Consider the following 21,289-nt stretch of genomic DNA (forward strand, 5'->3'; position numbering starts at 1 on the left):
GTCGACGACCTTGAGCACGCGCGTCGGTCCGTCAGCGGTGACGGCTACCAGAAGGTTCTTGCGGCCATGTCCACCGGTCTGTGAAGCCACCACTGACACGACCCGGGACGTGCCCACCTAGGGGGTGGAGCCACAGCCGCGAGTGGGCCGCACACAGCGGCAGAAGAGGTGAAGGGAAGGGAAATGAAGGGAGCGAGTGCGGGACGATTGACTGATTAGGGGCTGGGAGGCCCCTGCCTGGCAACACACGCCGGACGGAAACCATGGGGGAGGTTCTGAGAGGTGCACTGTCGGCGCCAACCTAGGATTAGATTTGCCGGAAAGCGGGAAGCGGTGCGGCACGATTAGGGGCGCCGTACGGACGGCTGGTAGACTGAGAGTAAGGCCCTAGGCGGCGGCTTCATCCCACTGCCCAGCCCCACCTCAGCCCCACTTCATCAGAATAGTGGGGGTTGGACAATCCTCCTCAAAGATGGATGATGTCACCTTTGAGGAGGACAAGGTGACATCATCCCTTGTCCTTCTCAAGGATCCCCCTGAAAGATCTCCACAATCACGAACACGCAACAGGAGCCCGCTTTTGGGTCCAGGCGACAGCGATATGGCGGTGTCAGTGGCTGCGCGACAGTGCTGAATTAGTACCTCGCTGGTACCATCAACACATCAGCACATCAACACATCAGCACATCAGCACATCAACACATCAACACATCAACACATCTACACATCTACACATCTACACATCAACACATCAACACATCAACACATCAACACTCTACACATCAACACATCAACACATCAGCACATCAGCACATCAGCACATCAACACATCTACACTCTACACATCAACACATCAACACATCAGCACATCAGCACATCAGCACATCAGCACATCAACACATCAGCACATCAGCACATCAGCACATCAGCACATCAGCACATCAACACATCTACACATCAACACATCTACACATCTACACATCTACACATCAACACATCAACACATCAACAACACAACTACACACGGGGACCCCAGGCGCCTACCCGCGGGAACCGGCCTTGTCCCCCCACCTTACTCCTCCCCTCCCCCTCCCCCTCCACCCTCCACCCTCCACCCCCCCTCTGACAGGGCCCACCTTCTCAAGCTCGTACTCCCCGAGGCGGCGCCGGCCGGGCAAGGATACCAAAACACGCTGCGGCGCCGTGTGCTCGTCCCACGTGTACGGCAGGCAGGCGTACGGTCGGATGACATCCTCCTGGTCCAGGCAGCCCACTTGCTGTACGTGCAGCACCTCACCCGAGCAGTTGTCGATCCTGCTTAGGAGGGTCCATATTTGTACCTTTTTGCTGCGATGCACCTTTAGATTATCTAGGCAGCACCAAAAAACCTTTTAGGTCTCTGTAAAGCATTTGCATCAACTCCCCCGGTTAACACCTTTCATAAGCAGCACTTTACATGCTTAGTGATCTTTGGTTTTGGAGGGCCAGGAAGGAGATCAACAGCGGGCGAAAGAGGTATGGCAGTGGTAAGGGAGTCCAAAGGAAAATATATCCGAGCGCTGTCTTATCTTTTCACCGCAAGCCATCGCCGCACATCAAGCGCCCATCGTGCCCTATAGAGCAGCCTTGCAAGCAGCCGCCGCCGCACATCAAGCGCACATCTTGCCCTATCCGAACGCCGGTGCCATATCAGCAGCCAGCAGCTCCACTCTCAAGGGCTCTCGTGACACCAGAAGACGGTAAGATGGTGTTCTCGTACTACAGCACAGCCCCGTACACAGCCTCTGTTCGTACCTGTACGGCGCGAAATCATCGTGGTGGTGGCTCAGGCTAAGCAACGTGGTGCCCGCGGCGCTCAGGCTCACATCCAGCCGCACCAGCTGCGTCTCCGCCCGGTTGCGGTGCCGAATCTGAAATGGCGAAATCAGCGAAACAGGGTTGAGGTAGAGCAGAAGAAGGGAAAACAGTGGGGCGAGGGCGGCACATATCCGGCGGGTGGGCCTTACGGAGCGCAACAGAGGACCAGCAGCAGCAGCAGCAGCAGCAGCAGCCTATAAGCGCACAACGGCCCCCCTCCCCCTCTCCCTGCCCTACTCAGCGCGGCCCATTCCCATTCCACTGGTGTCCCACGTGTTCGAGGGGGAGGCCCATGGGTTGCACCACAGCCCGCCGCTGCATCGGCAGCTGGGCAGCTAAGCGCTCGCAACGACTGAACATCTACTACCCTTACCTTTCCAAGCTAGGGGCAGGTAGGAGACGGCGGACATACGGCGACTAAGTACAAGTACGAGGCAGACGTACAAAGATCAGAAACCGCACACGGGCTTTCCTACAAGTCTCCACAAAACCACAAGATGCATAACTCGGAGAAGACATTCTCAAACCCTAAGCAACCCCTCCGGCTCCGGCCCACACCGCCGCCGCTACGGCTGCTTGAGGCCCACCTTGAGGAGAAAGTCGCCCGGCGTCACGGCATCCAGCGCCACCCCACCCGACCAGGTCCATCCGGGATTCTGAATCCGGATCTGAAGCTTGAGGGGCAGGCCGATGTGCGCCCAGTGCACCGGCCGGCGCTCGCCGGGGCCCAAGGAGGAGGCGTGGGAGGTGCCTGTGGAAGGGGGTTTGGGGGTGGGGCATGGACACACAACGTGTGTGTGTGTGTGAGGGGGTGTCCAAGGCAGCCATGCACGGGAGGGCAGGAGGGCGGGAAGGGGGGAGGGTGGCCAGGTGGTTTTTTTTTATGGAGGTTGTTGGCAAAGCCGCATTGTATATTCCTCTCCCATCCCCCCCCGGGGGGGACGGACTCAGATCAGACGTGACGGCGCGCAGCAGCTGTACGACAAAGTGGGGGCCGTTTGTGGAGCTTTCATGTGACGAGTCCTAGGGCGAGGTGCCGGCTGCCGGCAGCTGGTGGGCGTAGCGGGGTGCGCGACCACGTATAGGGATAACGAAGAAGTCGCGTGTTACAGGGGAATCATCTGTTTTGGTGTAGATGTAAATTTATATAATCAATTACATTTCTTTAACATTTATAATTTGACATTTTATAATCTTATTTTATATATTTTCTCCATATATGGAAATACTTGTAGCACCATTTGCAAGCGCCTGGAGCACCTGTAGAAAATTGCTTCGCCGGTGCCGTACTGTACCTTGCTGCCGTACTTGCACTGCGGCAGAGAGGCCATTGTGTACTACGTAACGGGGACGGAGGTGCAACGCCACGGACCGCACGCCGCCGCCGCTGCCGCCGCCGCTGCCGCCGGCCCCAGTCCCCGCCGTCGCGTGCATCAACCGCGCGACGACGTGGAAGGCGGGTTTGCCGGGGCCACTGCCGCCGCCGCCGCTGGTGCCCTTCCCACCGGCCCCCACCGCCGCCGCCGCCGCCGTTGCTGCTGCTGCTGCCGCCGCGCCAGCGGGGGAAATGCCGCCGTCGCTGTCCGGCAGTGGGCATGGCAGCGTGATGTGCACTGGCGAGCCATCGATTGCCGGCCAGATTGGAGGCGACCAGTCGTTGCTGCTGCTGCCGCCGGGCCAAACGCGGAGCTCAACTTGGCCGATGCCGACGGGCATGCTGCCGTACATGCACGGCTGTAGCCCCTGCGGCCGATAGGCGGCGTCTACGGTGCCAAAGCCGCCTCCACCGCTAGCACCGGCGGCAGAGGTGGACGGCGAATCCGAGTGCCCCGCGCAGGTTGACGATAGACTTCGTGATAACGGCCGGTTCAGCGACAGCTGTAGATGTGCAGCGGCGACGGCGGCGGCGGCGGCGCCGCCGCCGCTAGCGGCTCTGTATGACGACTGCGTGTTGCGTTGCGACCGGCTGGCTCGACTGCTGCTGCAATGTAATGACATGCTGTGCTGGTTGCTGTACTCAATCCTTGCAAACGGCGCGGAGGAGGGCGCCGCCGCAGAGCGCGTCCTGTCGTACCTGACGGCCGTACGGGCAGGGTTCAGGCGGTCCAAGCTGGGATGCCTAACCATAGCGGCTGGCGGCTGGCGGGGATGGGGATGGTGATGGGGATAAGCCGCCGAAGGTGAAGCCCGACCGGCGGCGGCGAAGTCCGCAACGTGGACACCGTAACCAGGGGGTGCTGTCGTACCCGTCGCGCCGCCGCTGCCTCCGTAGTAACTGTGCCGTGGAGATGGCTGCGCCAGCAGACCTGCTAGATGTGCGCCGTATGGGTGTGCGCCGCCACCGTCCAAAATCACGTCACCGCTATCGCCAGCGTCGTCGCCACCTTGGTCTTCTCCATCCGCCAGTGCGGCGAGCAGCCCGGTGCTTCCAAACCCGCTACCGCCGCCACGGACGACGCAGCCGGGGACCCCAGCGCCGGCGCTACGTGCCGAGGAGGCCGCGGTGTGGCCACCAATGGAGCAGTTCGAACGTGCGCTGCTGCTGGAGCGCGCGGTGAAGGCAACAGCGGCGGCGGCAGCGGCGGAGCCGCCCATGGCATCCCTTGCAATGGCCGCGATGTCGCCATGAACGCCGTACGGCTGCATTCCACGGCCGGCGCCCGCCGCAGCAGCAATAAACAGTCCCGCTGCCGCCTGCAGCGCCGCAAGCTGGGACGTACAGGGCCCAGCCGCCGCTGCCAGGGTCGGCGCACCGCAGAGGGATACGCAGGCGGGTACCCAGGCCGTCTCGCCGGTGTCGGAGCACTCCGGCGCCAAACCCGGCGACGGGGCACCCGGCGCGGCGCACCCGGTGCCCGGTGGCGCGTTGGGCTCTGCGACGCTGCCTCTGACGACCTGGGCATGCTGGCCTGGCGGTATCACCAGCCGCGCCGTGGGCCGCAGCTGCACAGGCAGGCCAGTGCAGTTGTAAACCCAGACGGGACAGCTCAGCTCCAGCTGAACCTGACCCGTGGGTCGGTGTCGCCACGTGCGGAGAACCAGCAGCAGATCCTGCAGGCCCGCCTGCGTCGGCCTTACCATTAGTGCCCGCTCGCAGTACGGCATTAACCCCCCGGCGCTGCCGCCGTCGCCGGCCCCAGGCAATGGCTCGAGGCCGATATGCAACGGCTCAAAGCCGCCGCCGCCGTCGCCGCCGTCGTGGTCGTGGTCGTGCTCATTCTCACCGGGCCTGCCGTACACCGGCTGGGCGCTGCTCCACGCATATCCCGCCGGCCGGCAGGCAACGCTGACCAGCCTGTGAGCAGGGAAGGTATGCAGATGCAGCGACGACAGCGCGTGGAGGGACTCACGCAGCTCGGGTGCAGGCAGGGCGCAGGCGGTAGGCGCGGCGGCGGCAACGGCGCCGCCGCCGAGGCCGCTGTAGGCATGCAACGCGAAGCGTGCTGGCACCGGCAGGTCGTTCCGCAACACCACCGGGGCTCTCAGCACGAGCTCCCATTCAAGCCGTCGTGAAGCAGCGCCGCCATCGCCGCCGCCGCCGCGGCCGCGGCCGGCACCTGATGCCGCAGGCGCTAGGTGGACGATCAAGTGGCACATCCGCCCCTCCTCTACGGAGATGGCGGCGGCGGAGGCCGGGACGGAGGATTTATGAACCTTTTCAAGCATTGGCATGGCGGAGGCCGCATCGCTCGTCGGCAATCTGTATGTCTTCGTTGTCGGCAGCGTGCAGTACAACCGCCGCGCGACTCCCACGCGGCCCGCGGCAGCGGCGCCGCTGGCGGCGGCACCGTCCAGGCCTTGCGCCACCGCGTCGAACAGCATGGAAGTCAGGTCAATCGGGTTACTCCAGTCACTCCAGGGGGAGGCGTTCTGGACCTTGGCGCCGCGGAAGGTGGCACCAAGCCGTTTCAATGGCGCGTGCCGCTCCGCGGTTTCGGCGGCGGCGGGGCCGCCGCCGCAGCTCCGGAACCGCGTTGCGGGTTCATCGCCAAAAGCGACGCCTCCCGCTGTTGAGACGACGAGACCCTCCTCGACGACGGGGATGTTGCCGCTGGCAAACGCTGGCGGCGGTGCGGTGCGTACGGCAAGCACCGCGGGGCTCTGCTGCAATAGGCCAGTTGATAGCCAGGTGCTGCCACCCGGAGGCAACGTGTGCTGAAGCACCTGGCCGCCGCCGCCGCCGCCGCCGCTGCCGCCGGCAGAGGCCTCCGCCACCACAGCCCAGTCAGATACAGACAGCCACAGACCGCTCTCGTTGCGCAGTCGCACGTTGGAGCGCAACTCCAGCCGTCTACTGCACAGGTGGTGCGGCCGGATGTCACACACTAGCCTTAGCCCTGGCGGCGGCGACGCCACCGTCCCCGCCAGCCTGGCGGCAGCGGGTGGGAGTGAGAAGTAGTACCGGGACGACGGCGACGCGTTGCACGAGATGGGACCCAGCCATGTACTGCCGCCGTACAATCGAAAGTACAGTATCCTACCTCCGCCTCCGCCTCCGCTGGTGTCGTTGCCGCCTCCGCCTCCGCCGTCGCCGTCGCCGTCGCCAGCCCTTGCCAGTCTGCTCAGCTCACCGCTGAAGCTCACGGAAGCGGCGGGAGCGCCCTCCGAGCACCTGGTGGTGCGCAGGTGTGATGATGAGAGCGCCATGTTGTAATCCGTGTCTTCGGCATGGCCGCTGCCGTCTGCCGCTAGCATTTCCATTTTACCATCTTGCGGACTGCACTGCTGAAACTTGCCGTTAATCTTGGCGCTGCTGCTGCTAGGATGGTGGTGGTGATGGTGGTGATGGAAGCCCTGGTGATCGTGGTGGTGGTGGAGGTGGTGGGGAAGGCCCGCCACGTGACGACCCGCAAAGCGGCGGCCCGCATGCCGCAACGAGTCCACCACTACCAGAGACCCATGGGTCACCACACCATCCACAGCGCCCAGCGCCCCCACAGCCGCCAGGAACGACGCGCGCGGCCGCCGCTGCTCCAGCGTCACGAAGCTGACGGGCTGGCCCAGATGGTTCTGGAGCCACAGGCGCGGCAGCGCATCGGGCCTGGGCAGCTGCCCTAGGTGACGCAAGGCCGTGGCAGCTGGGTCACGGACCCATGGGTCACTTGGCACGTGCGGCCCACCGTCGCCAACCCGGCCGGCGATCGTCAACGGCGGCTCTGCAACCCCATGGCGGCCCAGTGGTGGCTCCTGTCCGACTTCCGGAACGACATTTTTAGGGGATGCGGCCGGCGATGCCGACCTCCAGCCGGGGTGGGTAGCGGCTGTTGGGACGGCGCCGGCGGTGGATACGGTGCTGGGGTCGGTCATGGCACCTTGGAGCTCTTCCGCCAGGTGCAACGCAGCCAGCGCTGCGGGGATCAGTCCCGGGGAGAGAGTTGCCTCGAGCAGGGTGTCGGTGGTGATGCTGATGGAGTGTCGCGGCGGTGGCGGAGCCGGCGACGACAGCGCTGCAGATGACGGTGGTGCCCCGGCGGCAGGTCGTGGGGGATACCGAGGCGCCGCGGCGGCAGGTTGTCGGGCCATGTACAACACCTGGGTGCAGAAAATAAAGCAAGAAAGGAAAAACACATGTATGTATGTGACACGGGCGGAGGGCAAAACGCCGAGTGAGACTGCGCGGTTGCGGAGTGCGGAGGAAATGAGTAGCAGTGACGGGTAAGCTGCGCCCACGCTGCTGCGCGCGGCACATTGAGGCTGTTTCGGTGCTAAAGCACGGAGGCTGGTGCTGGTGCTGGTGCTGGTGCTGGTGCTGGTGCTGGTGCTGGTGCTGCTGTTGCGTGAGCAGCGCGCCCCTCTCCTCATCCATGAACCCGTCAGGAGGATCTTCGCCGGCACCACTTAGACTGGATTTGGAGTTTTTCCTTTCCTTTCTCATTCTGTTGTGACCACGAGTCCACTTGATCTGTTCGCGTATCAAACCGGTTAAGATGAACTAAAGGGGATGAACTAAGGGTCAAGTAGGGGGGTACGTCCCCCCCTACTTGATAAACCCAAGGGGTGTCATCCCTTTGGGCTCCCCTTTGGTAGAGAGCAGTAGAGGTAAGCGGCGGGTCAGCTGGTGATGGTGGGTCAGCTAGCCACGCGGCACATCGTCGGAAAGAAGAACCAACCAGACACCGTTCTCCATCGGCCTTCCGCACGACCTCTTCCACCAGGCTTAGGGACACACGCCCTTTGAGCGGGAACCCACAAAAGGCGTGTGTACAGCCGTACCTGCAAGCTCCACGGCTCCAATACAGGCTCCCATCCCAGCTTATCCAGGTTGTAGACATCCAGCTGCAAACGTGCATCCAGTACCACATGTAGTGAGGAAACCCACAACGGTGGCGGCGGCCGGGCGGTGGCGACGGTGCTGCCGCCAGCGCTGCCGTCAGGCAAGCTCAGGCCGCCGCGGCCGTGGTGGCGGCGGTTGCTGTTCCGCCGGTGCAGCAGGCCGAATGTGGGGCCGCCACTGCCGCCGCCGCCGCCACCGCCGCCTGTTGTCCCCGACGCCGCGGCTGCGCCCGCCGCGGCTCGGTGTCGTACATACGCAGGCTGTGTTGTGGTGGCGAAGCGCACGTTGGCATTGTCGTTCTCAGCTTTCTTTGGGATGAACGACCGCATGAACGGTGTTGGCAGGCTGCCATTGTCAGGGGCCACCGCCGCCGCCGCCGCCGCAGTGTCCGCGTTGACGTCCGCGTCTCCGTCGCTAGCGGCATGACCACCAGCGGCAGCGGCGGCTGCGTCGCCCAGCGTACTGAGCTTCAGCTGGATCTCAAGAGGAGCTACGGCCGCCTCGAACAAGGGCACGTCATAACCCTGGCCATGGGTCGGGTGCGGCGGGGCATCATTCCCTTGTAAAAACGTCCCTGGGAGCTCGGGACCTCGCAGTGTTACACCCCTACCTCTACAAAGCACACGCCCACGCGCCGCTCACACCATATCATCTATCATGCCCCTGTAGCCCGTAACGCTGCATAGGCCTGGCGGCGCTGCGGCACCCAGCCGCCGGCCTCAGGCCGCCCCCTCTACTCTAGCCCCCCTCCCCCGGGCCTCTCCCCCACGGCCCTCTCATCCCCATCTGATACATCCTCATCCTCATCAACACCATCAACACACGCCGCCGCGCATCATCATGATGGGAGGCAGAGGGCCCCCTACCTCAGGCACTGAAGACGGCACAACGCGGGGACCCCACTCCCCCCATTAGACCTAGGTACGATTACGGCAGTGACGTCCAGAACCCGCCTAGGATCCAGGGCCTTGTGCCGCCACTCATGGTGCCGTACCTGCGTGTCCGTGTAGACCACTGCAGCCGCCTTGCCCACCCGCAGTGTCAGGCAGCAAAGGGGCAGCCACGCGGGCCACAGGGGCACCCCCAGCCAATCGCCCAGAGCTGCGCCGCCTGCGCCGCCTGCCCCGGTCGCATCTCCGCTGCCCTTAGACTCTGACCTCCCTGCCACAGCCCTTCCAGCCCGCTGCTTGCTCGTATGGCGCCTTGAGTAGTGGTGTGGGACATCGTAATGGTAGTGGTAAAGAAGGTCCGGTCCGCCGGACCAACCCTCGGCGCCGTCGCGATCTTCTTCGTCGGCGTCATGCGGCCACATGCCGTACTCGAGCTCATGTGGCGCCGTACCACTGGCGGTCGCTGCGCCGAGGTCGCCGGCGGCTGCGCTGGCTGCGCCGGAAGCCCGGTGAGCGCCAGCAGGGGACCAGGGCGGGACTCCAAGCCTGGCGGCGGCGGCGGCGGCGGCGGCAGTTGCAGCAATGTCCGGAGGGGAGCCCACCAGGCGCAGCGTCTGCTCGTCCAATATGCCAGGCGCAAACACGTCCCCGTCGCCGTCGCCGTTGCCGTTGGCCTCGGAGTCGGAACCCTCAAGCACGTGTCGACGATTCGTCACCGCGGCGGCATGCTCCCAGCTGTCCAGAGTGTCGTACACAAGGCCCAACAACAACAGTACTGCGTGCCGTGCGGCATACAGGGAGGCGTGCTGCAGCGATGCTTCTAGGAGTGCATGGACCACGATGTCGTCGACGCCGGTGGCGGCACCGCCGTTGCCATCTAGCACGTCGCCGTCAGTGGTTTGCCGCTGCTGGCGCGCGCTGCCGGCGGCGGCGGCATCCGACCCACTGTCGTATCCTGCACCAGCCGTCGAGAGGCCCTCACCTAAAGCTGAGGACATGCCTGGTGCTGCCGCTGCCGCCGCCGCTGCCGACAACCTGGGCGGTACTGCTGGCGGCGCTGCCCCAACAGACAGATGCTTCACGGGCTGAGATACGCCGCCTGGGTTCATTAAGGGGCCACCCGCCACCGCATGCGGGTCGCCATCGGTGCTGTCACCGACCCAGAGCTTATTAGAGGGAACCGCCGTCGCCGTCGCCGTCGCCGCGGCACTTACTGCGGAGATCGTTGCGGCCAGCGCTTTTCCGCCAGCCTTGCCAACAGCCGTCTGAATGTGCAGCGAACCCGCGCCCTGTACTTCGTCAACGGCCCCCGGTGCGCTTCCCGAAGAAGCGCGGCGCAGGTGCGGCACCGCGGCGCACGACAAGCCCTCCAGCAGCGCCAGGCGCCAGGCCCCGACGACCTCGTGCCAGGTACCGACCCGTGGGTCATGCTCCAGCACCAGCGCCCCCGTTGACACCGAAACCTCCGGCAAGACCAGCGTCAATCGGTCCATGCAACCGCCAGCGGCTGCTTCCAAGCTCGCGCCCATCATCAGCTCCAGCCGCACGCAACGCTGCTGCTGCATCGCTGCCGTCGCCGTTGCGGGATAGAGCTGAGGGGCCCGTGACTGCGGGCCGTCAGAATCCTGCCCATCGGGGCCCCGGCAAGCCACCCTACCTGCTCGGCCTCCAAACGCCAACTCCCGGGCCGAGTACGCTACCATTGACATATCCTGCACCGACACACTGGCAGTCACCGGCAGGTCGAGCAAAAGCCGTAGCATGCCATCCCCATCAGCACTGGCGGCAGCTCCGCCGCCCCCACCGCCGCTGCCGTCGCACTCGGCGGCGGCCTCTCGGCTGCCGCCGCTGGCGCCCAATACCGGAACCCGTGTCACAACCGCCGCCAGGCCGCGGGATGACACCGCCGCCGCCGCAGCTGTAGTTGTTGCCGCGGCTGCTGCTGCCGCGGCTGCGTGGCCGGCTACAGAACGTGCGCCGCCGCCTGCAGCGCTCGTGAGTTCCTGACTCGTGGCATTGACTGGGCGGGAGCCCGGCAGATCACGCGCTGGAGCTGCTGAGCGGACTCCAACAGAGGACCCAGGCCTTCCCAGCCGTCCGGACCCCCGCCGCCCCTGCTCCAGTGCAACCAGCTGCTGCTGTCGTGCCCGTGCGCGCAGCTGGTTCGCGGCGGAAGTGCTCCAGTGCTGCCCGCATGCCGCCAGGCTGTCTTGCAGCCGATGCCACTGAGTTAAAGACACGAGCGCATGTACCCCGCTGACGTCAAGGTCAAAGTGAAGCCGGCCTGATCCCGCGGCAGGTGCGTCGCCGCCGCCAGCGTGGCCTCGATTGGCGCCGTACGACGCCGCGTTGTCGTCATTGTCGTCGTCGGCGTCGGCGTTGCCGTCACCATATCCAGTAGTGGCGGGGCTAGGGAATGCGTCCTGCCGGCCATCCGGTCCAACCCCGGCCTCCACAGCACCTCCGGGAGGTGTACCATGGTGTTGTGGACTGCCGCGGCGCCTGGGGCTTCCGAGGCCTTCAGCCAGGACTGCAGGGGGCTGCAGAGCAGCGCGGTGACGGACGAAGTTCGACAGCTGAATTCGTACGAGCACCGTGGAAATCGGTGAGGCGGCCGCATCGGGCACGTGGCTCCATGCCGCGCCTGCGGGATCGTCGACAGTTGCAGTTGCAGCGGGGACGGCGGCAGCGGAGGCAGAAGCTAGGGGCCCTGGGTTTGTACGGCACGTCGCGCCGGCGGACAACAGAACGACAGCCGGTCCAGACGGCGAGGCGATAGTGGTGTCAGCGGCGGCGGCGGCCGAGGCCCCTGCGCCGCCGCCGCCGAAACAAGCATCGGCGGCACGGCCGGCACCGTCCTCGCCAACAGGCGGCTGCGGCTGCGGCTGCGCTGGTTCGCACCAAGCCACGGGATCTGAGGGAACATGCGCCGATGGCAAAGTGCTTAGCTGGACGATGCTCTTGCATGACGAGAGGTGCGCGCGGAGGGCGGTGCCGCGGCGGCCGCTGCCGGGATCCGATGCCGCAGCGGAACCCGTCCCAGTCCCACAGGGACAGGGCCACAGCTCCTCCTCGCGCTGATGCACGTCGCCATCCAAACCGTCAAGGTGGAGCTCCTCCTCTGTATCCGCTTCCACCTCCATCTCCACCTCCGCCTCCACCTCCAAATCGTCAAGCACGCTGCTGCCACCCTCGATCGAGTAGAACTCGGCATCCGCGTCTGCGCCGCCACCACCGCCGCTGTCCGTGTGCTGTTGCAGGCCGCCGCCGCCGCCGCGGGGAAACGAACCGAGTGCTGAACCCGGCACCAGTGCAGCAGCAGCGGCAGCGGCAGCAGGAGACCGGGGCACCGTTAGAGAGCGCGGCGGTACGGCGGCCGCCGGGGCGAACCCGCTGCCACGGGACGGCAGCGGCCATGCGGGCGAGACCAGCGGCGGCGCCGCAGACCTGAAAAACTGGGCGTCGGCCTTTGCGGCGTCGAAGGCCGCCGGCCCCGCCGCCGCTGCTGCTGTTGCCGCCGCTGCCGCTGTGCGGCGCAGCGTTGATTCCGCATATGACGACAGCTCCAGCATAATGGCAAGTGAACCGGCATGAATTTTGGAGCTCGCGACCGCTGCGGCATCGTCGTCGCCGCCGCCGCCGCCGCGGACCACTCCCTGCATAACCATCCTAGGCGCTGGGTGTAACCGCGATCCCACGCTGCTCAGTGTGAGTTCGCGCCATGCCAGGCTGCTCTCCACGTCAACATCCGTACGATCGTACGACAGTCGTACATCCCGCCAATACAGCACCGTGGCCTCCTCGCTCAAGGTATCACTCCCCAGCAGCGCCGTCAGGAAGCCAAGCTTGACCGAAACCAGCATGTACGGCAGGCTCGCCGCAAGGACCCTGCTCGGCTCCACCGCCGCCACCGCTGCCGCCACCGACGCTGCCGGCTCATGCACTGGCCGCCGCTGCGGCGACGGCGCTGCTCCTGATCGTCGTGACTCTCGCCTGACGGCCGCCGTACCAAGCTCTGGCGACGCCGCCGCACGCGGCTGCTGCTGCTGCGATCGAGACGACTGACCCGTCGGCACTTCACTGAAACCGTGCTCCTGACCTTGCTGCGCCTCTTTGGGCGCCAGCTCCCCCATCAGTGCGCAGAGAACTCCCGATTGCTGTGGCTGAAAATTCGCTTCAACTCGTCCCAAGTCCACGGATAACCATGCAGCCACGCCTGCCTCCGTCACCCGCGGCCGCCCATCTACCCCCGCCGCTGCAACCCCGCTGACGCCCAGCCCCACCACGCGCGCCACCTCCCCATGGTCCGCGATGCCCCCCATAGCGTAGTAATCACCCCGCGTGCGCCCGGCTGCTGAGTTCGCCATCGAGGCCAGGGATGCAGCACCGTCGGCGCCGGCTGCAGTCGTGGGGCCGTAGCAGGCGCAGAGCTCCGGCAGTAGCAGCACCGGCGACAGGTAGGCGGAGTCGGGGTTATCGGCAAGGTACACCAGCAGCCTCGTCACGGCCACCCGGTGAGTGGCTGCGATAGATGCCGCCGGCCGGCCGGCATTGTCAGACTCCCTGATCTGCTCCGCCGCTGCCTCAGCAGCACCACCGGAAGACTGGGCACTGCTACAGCTGGATAAGGAGGGCTTTTGCGGCGCTGGGAGGGAGACGTGCAGCGGCTGCAGGCTGTAGCTGACTTTGTCGACGCTAAGGAGGGCGTTGCAGGCGAGGTTCCCCGCGCCCGCGCCGCCGGAGGCAGCGGCAAAGGGCGTCCGGCAGGGCGAGACGGCTAGCACAGCAGAGTTGCGGATATGCACCGCCATTGCGAGAGGCGGCGATGCGGCTGACGGGGCTTCAGCCTCCGCAACCGCCGCGACACAACCGCCGCCGGCCACAGCTTCGCCGATCGCGTGCCCTTCGCTGACGCCGTCCGCCGCCGCGGCGGCGGCAGATCCAGACGGGCCTGACGCCGACGCCAGAGACATCAGCAGGCCCATTCCTACTGCCGCGTCTGATACCACCACCTCCACTCCGCCGATAGCGCCGTCATCCCCTCTCCCTCCCAACTCCATCGTTCTGACCTCGCCGCCTAAACCCGGCGGCTCTGAACCTCCAGTCTGTCGCTGCACATCCGCACCGCCATCTCGTCCACCACTATCATCACCATCACCATCACCATCACCATCACCATCACCATCACCATCACCATCACCATCACCATCACCACGACCACCACCACCACCACCACCACCATCATCACCACCACCACCACCACCACCACCATCATCACCATCGGTAGTTCCAACGCCAGACTCATGCGCATTCCAGCTTTTTACGCGCCCACGTGGTGAATTCCCAAGCCCCTTAGCCACTGACACGTGCTCAGCCGGCTGCCACCAGCCCGCAGCTACTCGCGCCGCCGCTGCTGCAGCCGCGTCAGCAGGCTCCGCCGGCGGCTCCGCGCCCGCCGTCCAGTATCGGACGGCAACCGTTGCGTCATCCGGGCCCGGTCCGTTGGAAAGCAAGAAGTCGCCGGGCTGGTCGGCAGATCCTAGGAGCCGCACTCCGCGAATGGCGCCGCATGCACTCAGCGCTCCGCCAGAGGTCTTCACGGCACTGGCGGTAAGGGAGGCCATCCATAAAGTGCGCGGTAGGGACCAAATGAGGCCCCCCGTCCTGTCGGCGTCGTTGTTGCCGCGACCGCCCGCACCAGCGGCCGCCGCCGCCGTCGCCGGTACGACGTGAACCTCTAAGTCACGGAGCTGCAGCGATACGGTCGACTCAATGGCGGGCCTAGTGCTGCCGCCTCCTCCGCCTCCGCCTCCGCCGCTGCTGTAGGATGCGCAGAGATCCATCATGCTGTCAACACGAACGACAAGCGCCGCCGCTGCGGCTGTGCTCCCGTCGTCCCCGTCGTTAGACCCCACGCACCCGTCCTGCACGTAATTCACTTCAAATGGCTCCACGGAGAGCAAAAGACAGGTGGTGCGCGGCAGGAGTGGCAGCCGCGGGCTTGCACAGCCGCGGATGCCGCCTTCCTGCCGGTCCACAGTCTCACGTTGCGAGTAGGGTTGCTCGCGACCTTGAAGCTCCATCCCGGGTGCCTCCAGCCCGGCGGCAGCGGGGTCGGTGGTACCCGCGAGGGCCCGTGTGCATGGCCGTGTCCTGATGCTGTCCCACTGACGGGGCGCGGTCTCCAGGTTGCTCAGCCCGCTGCCCATGCTTCCCCGGCGGCGACCGTACTGAACAACGACGGAGTCCTCTACGTCGCCGCCAAGGCACATCGCCGCCGCCGTCGTCGCACTCCTGGGAAGCAGCAGCGGCCTGGCTGCGCCAGGCAGCGGTGACGTCGGGGCGCTGCGAGTGTACGACACCTGCACGGACTCCGATCCCGTGGGACCGCTTCCGTCCCGATTCCGACCTTGACTGCCGCCAGCGCCAGCCGCCGCCGCCGCCGCGGGCGGCGCACAGCTTTGTTGGTTATTGACGGTCGCCGTGATTACTCCAGGCGGGAAGTCTACGCTCGCGGTTGACGACAAAGTACCTGCTTCTCCAGCCGCCTCTTCTCCTATTCCGCCTTGCGCTGATGCACCTGGCAGGGCTGCTCTTGCGCCGAGTGGCCCTGGCGGCGGTGGTGATACGGCGGCTGCGGGGCCCGAGGCAGCGTCCAATGCGGGGCTACAGCCCTGGGCTTGGTTCTTGGTAGCCACGGGTGGCTCCGGAACCTGGAGCTGTTCCGCCGCCACTGTTGCCGGGCTGCACGCAACCGCCTCTGCCGCCGGCTGCCGCTGCGGCTGCCACTGCGGCTGTGGCGGGGCAGCGTTCTCAGCATGGGAGTGGTCCAGGCAGTGGGCCAGGCGCTTCAGGTCCAGCACCTGCGGTGAACAGGAAGCATGGCACATAGGCGGGGTTGTACCTATATAGGGCCCTATGCAGATCGACTTGCCGCCCGCGCCATGCCATTAAACCCTATGCGTGCCCTATGTGTGCCCTCACACAGCCCAACTCACACATCCCCCTTTCCCCCCCCCCATTTCCACCCCACCCTTCAACTCTTCAAGGTACAGAGCCCACCTCCGAGGCCTTCACTGTAGTGGACGCACCACTGAGCGACAGCTGCAGCAAAGACGCAGGCGACCCGACCCCCTGCTCTAACCGGCTGCGGCTCAAGTAACCGGCCAGCTGCAGCGCGGGGGGCAACAAAAGCAGCGGCCTGGTCTCCGAACGGGCGACCGAACGCTTAGTCTGCCGCTGCTCATTCAGCTCGCTTGAAGCTCTGGTTAATGGTTCAGCGGCGTGACGCTGCGCGGCGGCAGGCAACGGCAACCTGGAACCAGGCAGCCGGTACGAAACACGTACGGCATGTACGGCAAAGCGCACGTGTTCGTACAGGAAAAGCCGGGCAAGATCCTCCACAGAGCAAGGATCTGGACGCGGCGGAAGGGTGCCGCTGGAACGCCTGTGCCGCCGCGGGGAGCCCGCCGTACCGACGGGGCTGTAAGCTCCCTCCGCCGCCGCCGCCGCCGCCGAAGTAACAACGTCCGCTGCGCCGCCGGCGGCGGTGGTGGCCTCCGCCGGGCCGGCGTCTGAGGTGGAGAAATCATGTACCGGCTCCCGGCCGGCAGCCTCCGCCGCTAGCCGCAACAGGTCGGCTGTTGTACTGCATGGACTTAACCTCCGCTGCATCAGATCCTGCAGGTATTGAACGGTTCCGGAGCCGTAAGCCCCCTCTGCTAACTCCTCGCGCTCTAAAGGTCCCCGTACTAATCCCGAGTTCGTGGCTGGTAGTGCCTCGTCTGATGCCGCCGCCAGCCCCGAGGGGTGTTCACCGGCAGCGCTGCCGTCGACAGCTGGGCCCTCCGTACACTCCGTGATGCGGCCTGTTTGTATGGATGCCGCACGATCCGCTGCTTGCGGCTGCGACGGCGGCGGCGGCATGCCGTTGATCGACGCCAGCTCGATGTCGTACAGTCCGACGGTAAGATGACCTGGCGCCGCCGTTGTCGGCCCTCCGGCAGGAGTGTGTGCGTTGCGGGAGGTGTCGTACGTGACGCCGGAGCCGCGGGTGGACAAGGCCGGCGACGGTTGCTCCAGTGGCATCACCACTTCGAATCCTTCCACCTGCAATTCCCGCGAAGCCGACAATTACCGGCAATTAATGCGAGATATCCGGGACCACACGCGGGCGCTACAGCTATAGCTTCCAATGTACGACTTCACTCGGATCCGCGAAAAACAGAGAAGAGCCGTCGAGCGACCCCGCGCATATGAAAGATCACCAAATCGGCTACAATCCCACAACCAAGCTGCAGAGCCCCGGCTTGGCAGCCCCGGCCCCCGACATGTCCTCGGAACATAGGCCATGCTGCACAGCGCTGCGCTGCGCTGCGCAACTTCCAGCCCCTTCTTTCAGCCCCTCATCCTTACATGCAACCGCAGCTTCTGCGACGACGCGGTACAGCCCAGGTGTTGCAGCATGGCCAACACACGCGCGTCCCGCGACTCGAACCCAGCAATGGCAGTCATGGCGTGGTGCTCCAGGAAGGAGCACGAGTCCACCGCCAGGGCTGCGGCCACCGACGCCAGGCACTGGGCGCGGTACTGCAGTCGCAGCGGCCGTACATGAATATCGACCTGGCCAGCTCCTCCTCCACCAAAGCCTTGGTGTACGGATACAACCGGCGGCCCGCCGTACCACACGTCCCCCTGCGGCGGCGGCGCCGGGGCGGCGGCTTGCGACTGGTAACCCATGGCCCAATGGCCTGCGTCTGAGTCCAAGCTGTCCGTGCTCAAGGAGGCATGCACCCCGGAGGACCGGCTGCCCGTACCGGAGAGCAGCTGACCAAAGGATGCCCAAGACCGGTGGGCTGCGCCGCGCCGCCGGCGGCGCTGACCTGCCTCGCGGGCGGCCGAAGGGCCGCCGGCGGCGGCGCCGCCACCCCCGCCACCGCCGCTGGCGGCGGCGGCAGCAGCACCGCCGCCGGTGTCCATATCATCGGCCTGCGCTAAGATGCATTCTGCGACCCCCGGGTCTGAGCACAGATCATGGGCATGCACTGTGCCAATGGACGCCTGAACCGCGGTTCCGGAGCCATCGGACTCCAGCGCGAGCACAGTTGAGCCCAAGGTCAGGCTCAACAGCGTGGGGCTAGATGCCGGGGGTCGAGTTCCCGACGACCCCCGCCGCGTCCTCGCAGGTGAAGGGACACACGTTGGGGAGGATATCCCAAACCCTGGTGTCGGCGGCGACCCCTCTGCGCTGCATGGCTCTGCTCCGGCACCAGCACCGGCCCCAACGCGGTCGTTGTGGTGGGGGGCAGGGATCGGGCCAGGCCCCCTTATGTCCAGCTTTAACTGCAGTACCCGAAACTGTACGGAGAACGGCATAGAGGAGGCGGCGGCGGCGGAGGAGGAGGAGCCAGTGGTGCCGCCGCCGGGTACTCCGGCACCTTGATGCTGCAGCTGGGCCTGGAAATGCTGTTGCGCGTGTTGGTGATGATGGTGATGATGGTGGTGATGGTGATGATGGTGATGTCGCCCTGCCGATGCTTGAGTCTGGGAGGCCTCCGCCGTCGGCAAGGAAGTTCCCTGGAGTAGTCGATACAGCTCCGCCAGCTCCGCGTCGGTAAACGAGGCTTGCGGCACCGCCGTCGATGCCTTGGCGCCGGCGCCAGCGCCGCCACTGCTGCCGTACGTGAAGAACCCCGACACTCCCGACAGTCCCCACGCCAGCCAGCTCCGGTGCTGCGCGGGCGCGGCGTCAGGATGCTGCTGCCCGCTGGCCGCCGCCACTGCTTCGGAAGTGCCGCCGGCGCTGCCGGAGGCGACAGCGGCAGCCCCCGCCGCGGCAGCGGCGGCGGCACGCTCACGCTCCTGCTCCTCCTCCAGCGTCCATTCCGTGAGCTGCCGAAACGCAAGGATATCAGCGACGGAAAGATACGCTTCCAGACGCTGGAGCTCCAAAAACTCCTCCACTGGGCTTGGCGTTGATGTTCCACCTGTCGTCATGGCCGCTGCCGCCGCTGCCGACCCCGCCGCCGTACCGCAAGTGCCGTTGTTTCCGGGGCCGCCGCCGCCGCCGCCGCTGCTGCCAGCCTGCCGAAGACACTCCAGCTTCCGGCGGTACAGCCTCATGTATTCCCGCCTGTACTGCAAGTAATCCCGGAGCGACCCCGTGCCCCGGCGCTCTCGTATATCATGCAGTACGGCACGTACGGCATACTGCCACACCTGCGACCACCGCACTAACGGGGTGCTGGTGCTGGTGCCGGTGCCGGTGCCAGTTGGGCTAGCTGGTGCATTCAGGGACCCGCTTGCAGATGCTTCCGACACGCGCTCACGGCCCACCCCGGACGGCTGTGGCCCCGCGCCACAGCGAGATGCGCCCGGACTGACCGCGGGTGTTAACGTGCCGGGAGAACGTGGAGACAGCGGCAACAGAGCATTTCCCCCACCGGGGCGGCCGACCCCGTTCTGGGCCCCGGGTGACCGCCGGCCTTTCGACCCGTGAGCCCCTTCGACAGCGGCAGCATCGCCACCGCCGCCGCCGCCGCCGCTTTCCGTCTCATTCGCCAGGGCCCTTGCCTCTCCAGCCGACGGCGCCGTCATGGCGTCCGCGTCTGACTCGCAGAGGAGAGTGGAGGCGGCGTAGGTCAGCGGTGACGTCAAGTGAGCGCCGCCGTCAGCGCCGTCGCTACCGGTCGCGGTAGGCGCGCCATCCGACTGCAGGTGTAACACGCACCTGGCAGCAGCCTGCACTTCATCCTCTTCCTGTACGGACTGCAGGACAATGCGAGACAGGGTCTGGATCCTGCCTGGATCCGAAGAGCTGCGCTGGATCTGATGTGCATGGCTTGCCGCTGCTCCGGAACCCGCCGCGCCGCCGGCTCCAGTCCGCGTAGCCGCTGCCGCCGCAGGTGCTGCAGCCTCCTTCACGCAGACGCGCTTCGCCTGAGCTGCTGCCGTACGCCACCCTTGTGGCCGGAACCTGCCGTACCGGTTACGCTTCGTCCAGACCGCCAAGTCGTCGGCGAGCTGCGCCATGCTCTGGAGCTGCTCCGGCCTAATCTGGATCTGTACGGCGTCCGTACCTGCAACTATTTCCACGTGTGTCCCCGCACCCGCAGCTGCAGCAGCTGCTACTGCTACCGCGCCGGGCGGAATCGGTGCCGCAGCGGCATTTGAAAGCACCTGCTGCTGCTGCTGCTGCGAAAGGTTGTGGTAATGATGTTGATGAATGCTGATGGACAGCCTGTGCGTTGGAGGCTGCAGCCCTCCCGAACCTGCAGCTCCTCGAACGCCGCTGCCAGAGCTTCCCTGCCTGAACTCCGCTGCTGCTGCTGCTGCTGCCGCCCCCGCCGCCGCCGCCGCTGCCATGGCGCCATCCCCAGCCCCTGACCCCGCCGCCACCCCCCCAGCCTGACTGCCGCTGGGCCCTTGCGTGTGCTGCTGGTGATGTGCATGCTGCATGTGGGCCCCTTGGCCAGAGGTGGCCACCGCAGTGGCAGTTAACCGTAGCACGACGTCCATCGGGGTGATAAGGTAATCGTCGCTGTGAGGGGGCGGTCGCGGTAGCGGTGGCGGGCCAGCGACAGCACCAGCGGCGGTCTGCGCCTCGTCCGGGAGCGGAGGGTGCCAGTAGACCCCCAGGCCGCGAACCGCTACATGTCGAGCTAGCTTGGCGTGCTGCGGTAGTATATGCATGCGGGTGTGAAAGACGAACACGCAAATCGCCGATGGATCAAACAGGTAGTAGGCGATCAAAAAGCACGGGGCTGAGGGCAGAGCGATACAGCCAGTGCTATGCATGGTGACAGCCATGAAAGCTGCTGGTACACGGCGGGTTTAAATTCTAAAGATCTCGAGCTTAGCGAGCGGGGGAGCGGTGGCCATTATTATTGACAACGGGCCCATGCACAAGCGGTGGCACCTCTCCCCACAGCCCACACCCCCTACATCACGCACCGAATGCCGGCCAAGTGCCGCGCCGTATAGCCGCGCCAGGACCGACTTGGGGGCCTTGGGCTCGGGAACCGTGCTCAGGCTGTCCAGGGCTAGCCCTGCTGAAAACGAAACACCGTTCTGATGGCCCTGCGGTGCGGAGGTGGCGACGGACGTGCAACGGTGGGGCGGTGGGGAGCCATGGCGCTGGGTCATGCAGGAGCCAGTCATGACCCATGGGTCACAGTTCGTCACGCTTCACTGTCACTTGGGTGGTATGAACCGTATGATGCTATGCCCTCCCGGAGCTCATTTATACCACGCTAGGGCCGGGGCAGAG

General features: G+C 65.7%; 1 protein-coding gene across 1 annotated transcript in view; it reads right to left on the reverse strand.

The window, feature by feature from the left end:
* The window catches only part of VOLCADRAFT_95673 (uncharacterized protein), a gene marked incomplete at both ends in the record, with an annotated part of 31,279 nt that overhangs the window by 7,443 nt on the left and 2,547 nt on the right, over window positions 1–21,289 (reverse strand). Inside the window, 14 exons of the mRNA XM_002954828.1 lie at window positions 75–117; window positions 1,137–1,314; window positions 1,795–1,910; window positions 2,231–2,239; window positions 2,445–2,608; window positions 3,153–7,389; window positions 8,071–8,655; window positions 9,126–15,884; window positions 16,084–16,311; window positions 16,369–17,130; window positions 17,437–18,912; window positions 19,240–20,694; window positions 20,974–21,090; window positions 21,125–21,156. Of these exons, the coding sequence (XP_002954874.1) occupies window positions 75–117; window positions 1,137–1,314; window positions 1,795–1,910; window positions 2,231–2,239; window positions 2,445–2,608; window positions 3,153–7,389; window positions 8,071–8,655; window positions 9,126–15,884; window positions 16,084–16,311; window positions 16,369–17,130; window positions 17,437–18,912; window positions 19,240–20,694; window positions 20,974–21,090; window positions 21,125–21,156 (16,161 nt within the window). The remainder of the gene's footprint in view (window positions 1–74; window positions 118–1,136; window positions 1,315–1,794; window positions 1,911–2,230; window positions 2,240–2,444; window positions 2,609–3,152; window positions 7,390–8,070; window positions 8,656–9,125; window positions 15,885–16,083; window positions 16,312–16,368; window positions 17,131–17,436; window positions 18,913–19,239; window positions 20,695–20,973; window positions 21,091–21,124; window positions 21,157–21,289) is intronic.

Source organism: Volvox carteri (assembly GCF_000143455.1).
Source record: "Volvox carteri f. nagariensis unplaced genomic scaffold VOLCAscaffold_46, whole genome shotgun sequence".
Taxonomy (NCBI): domain Eukaryota; kingdom Viridiplantae; phylum Chlorophyta; class Chlorophyceae; order Chlamydomonadales; family Volvocaceae; genus Volvox; species Volvox carteri.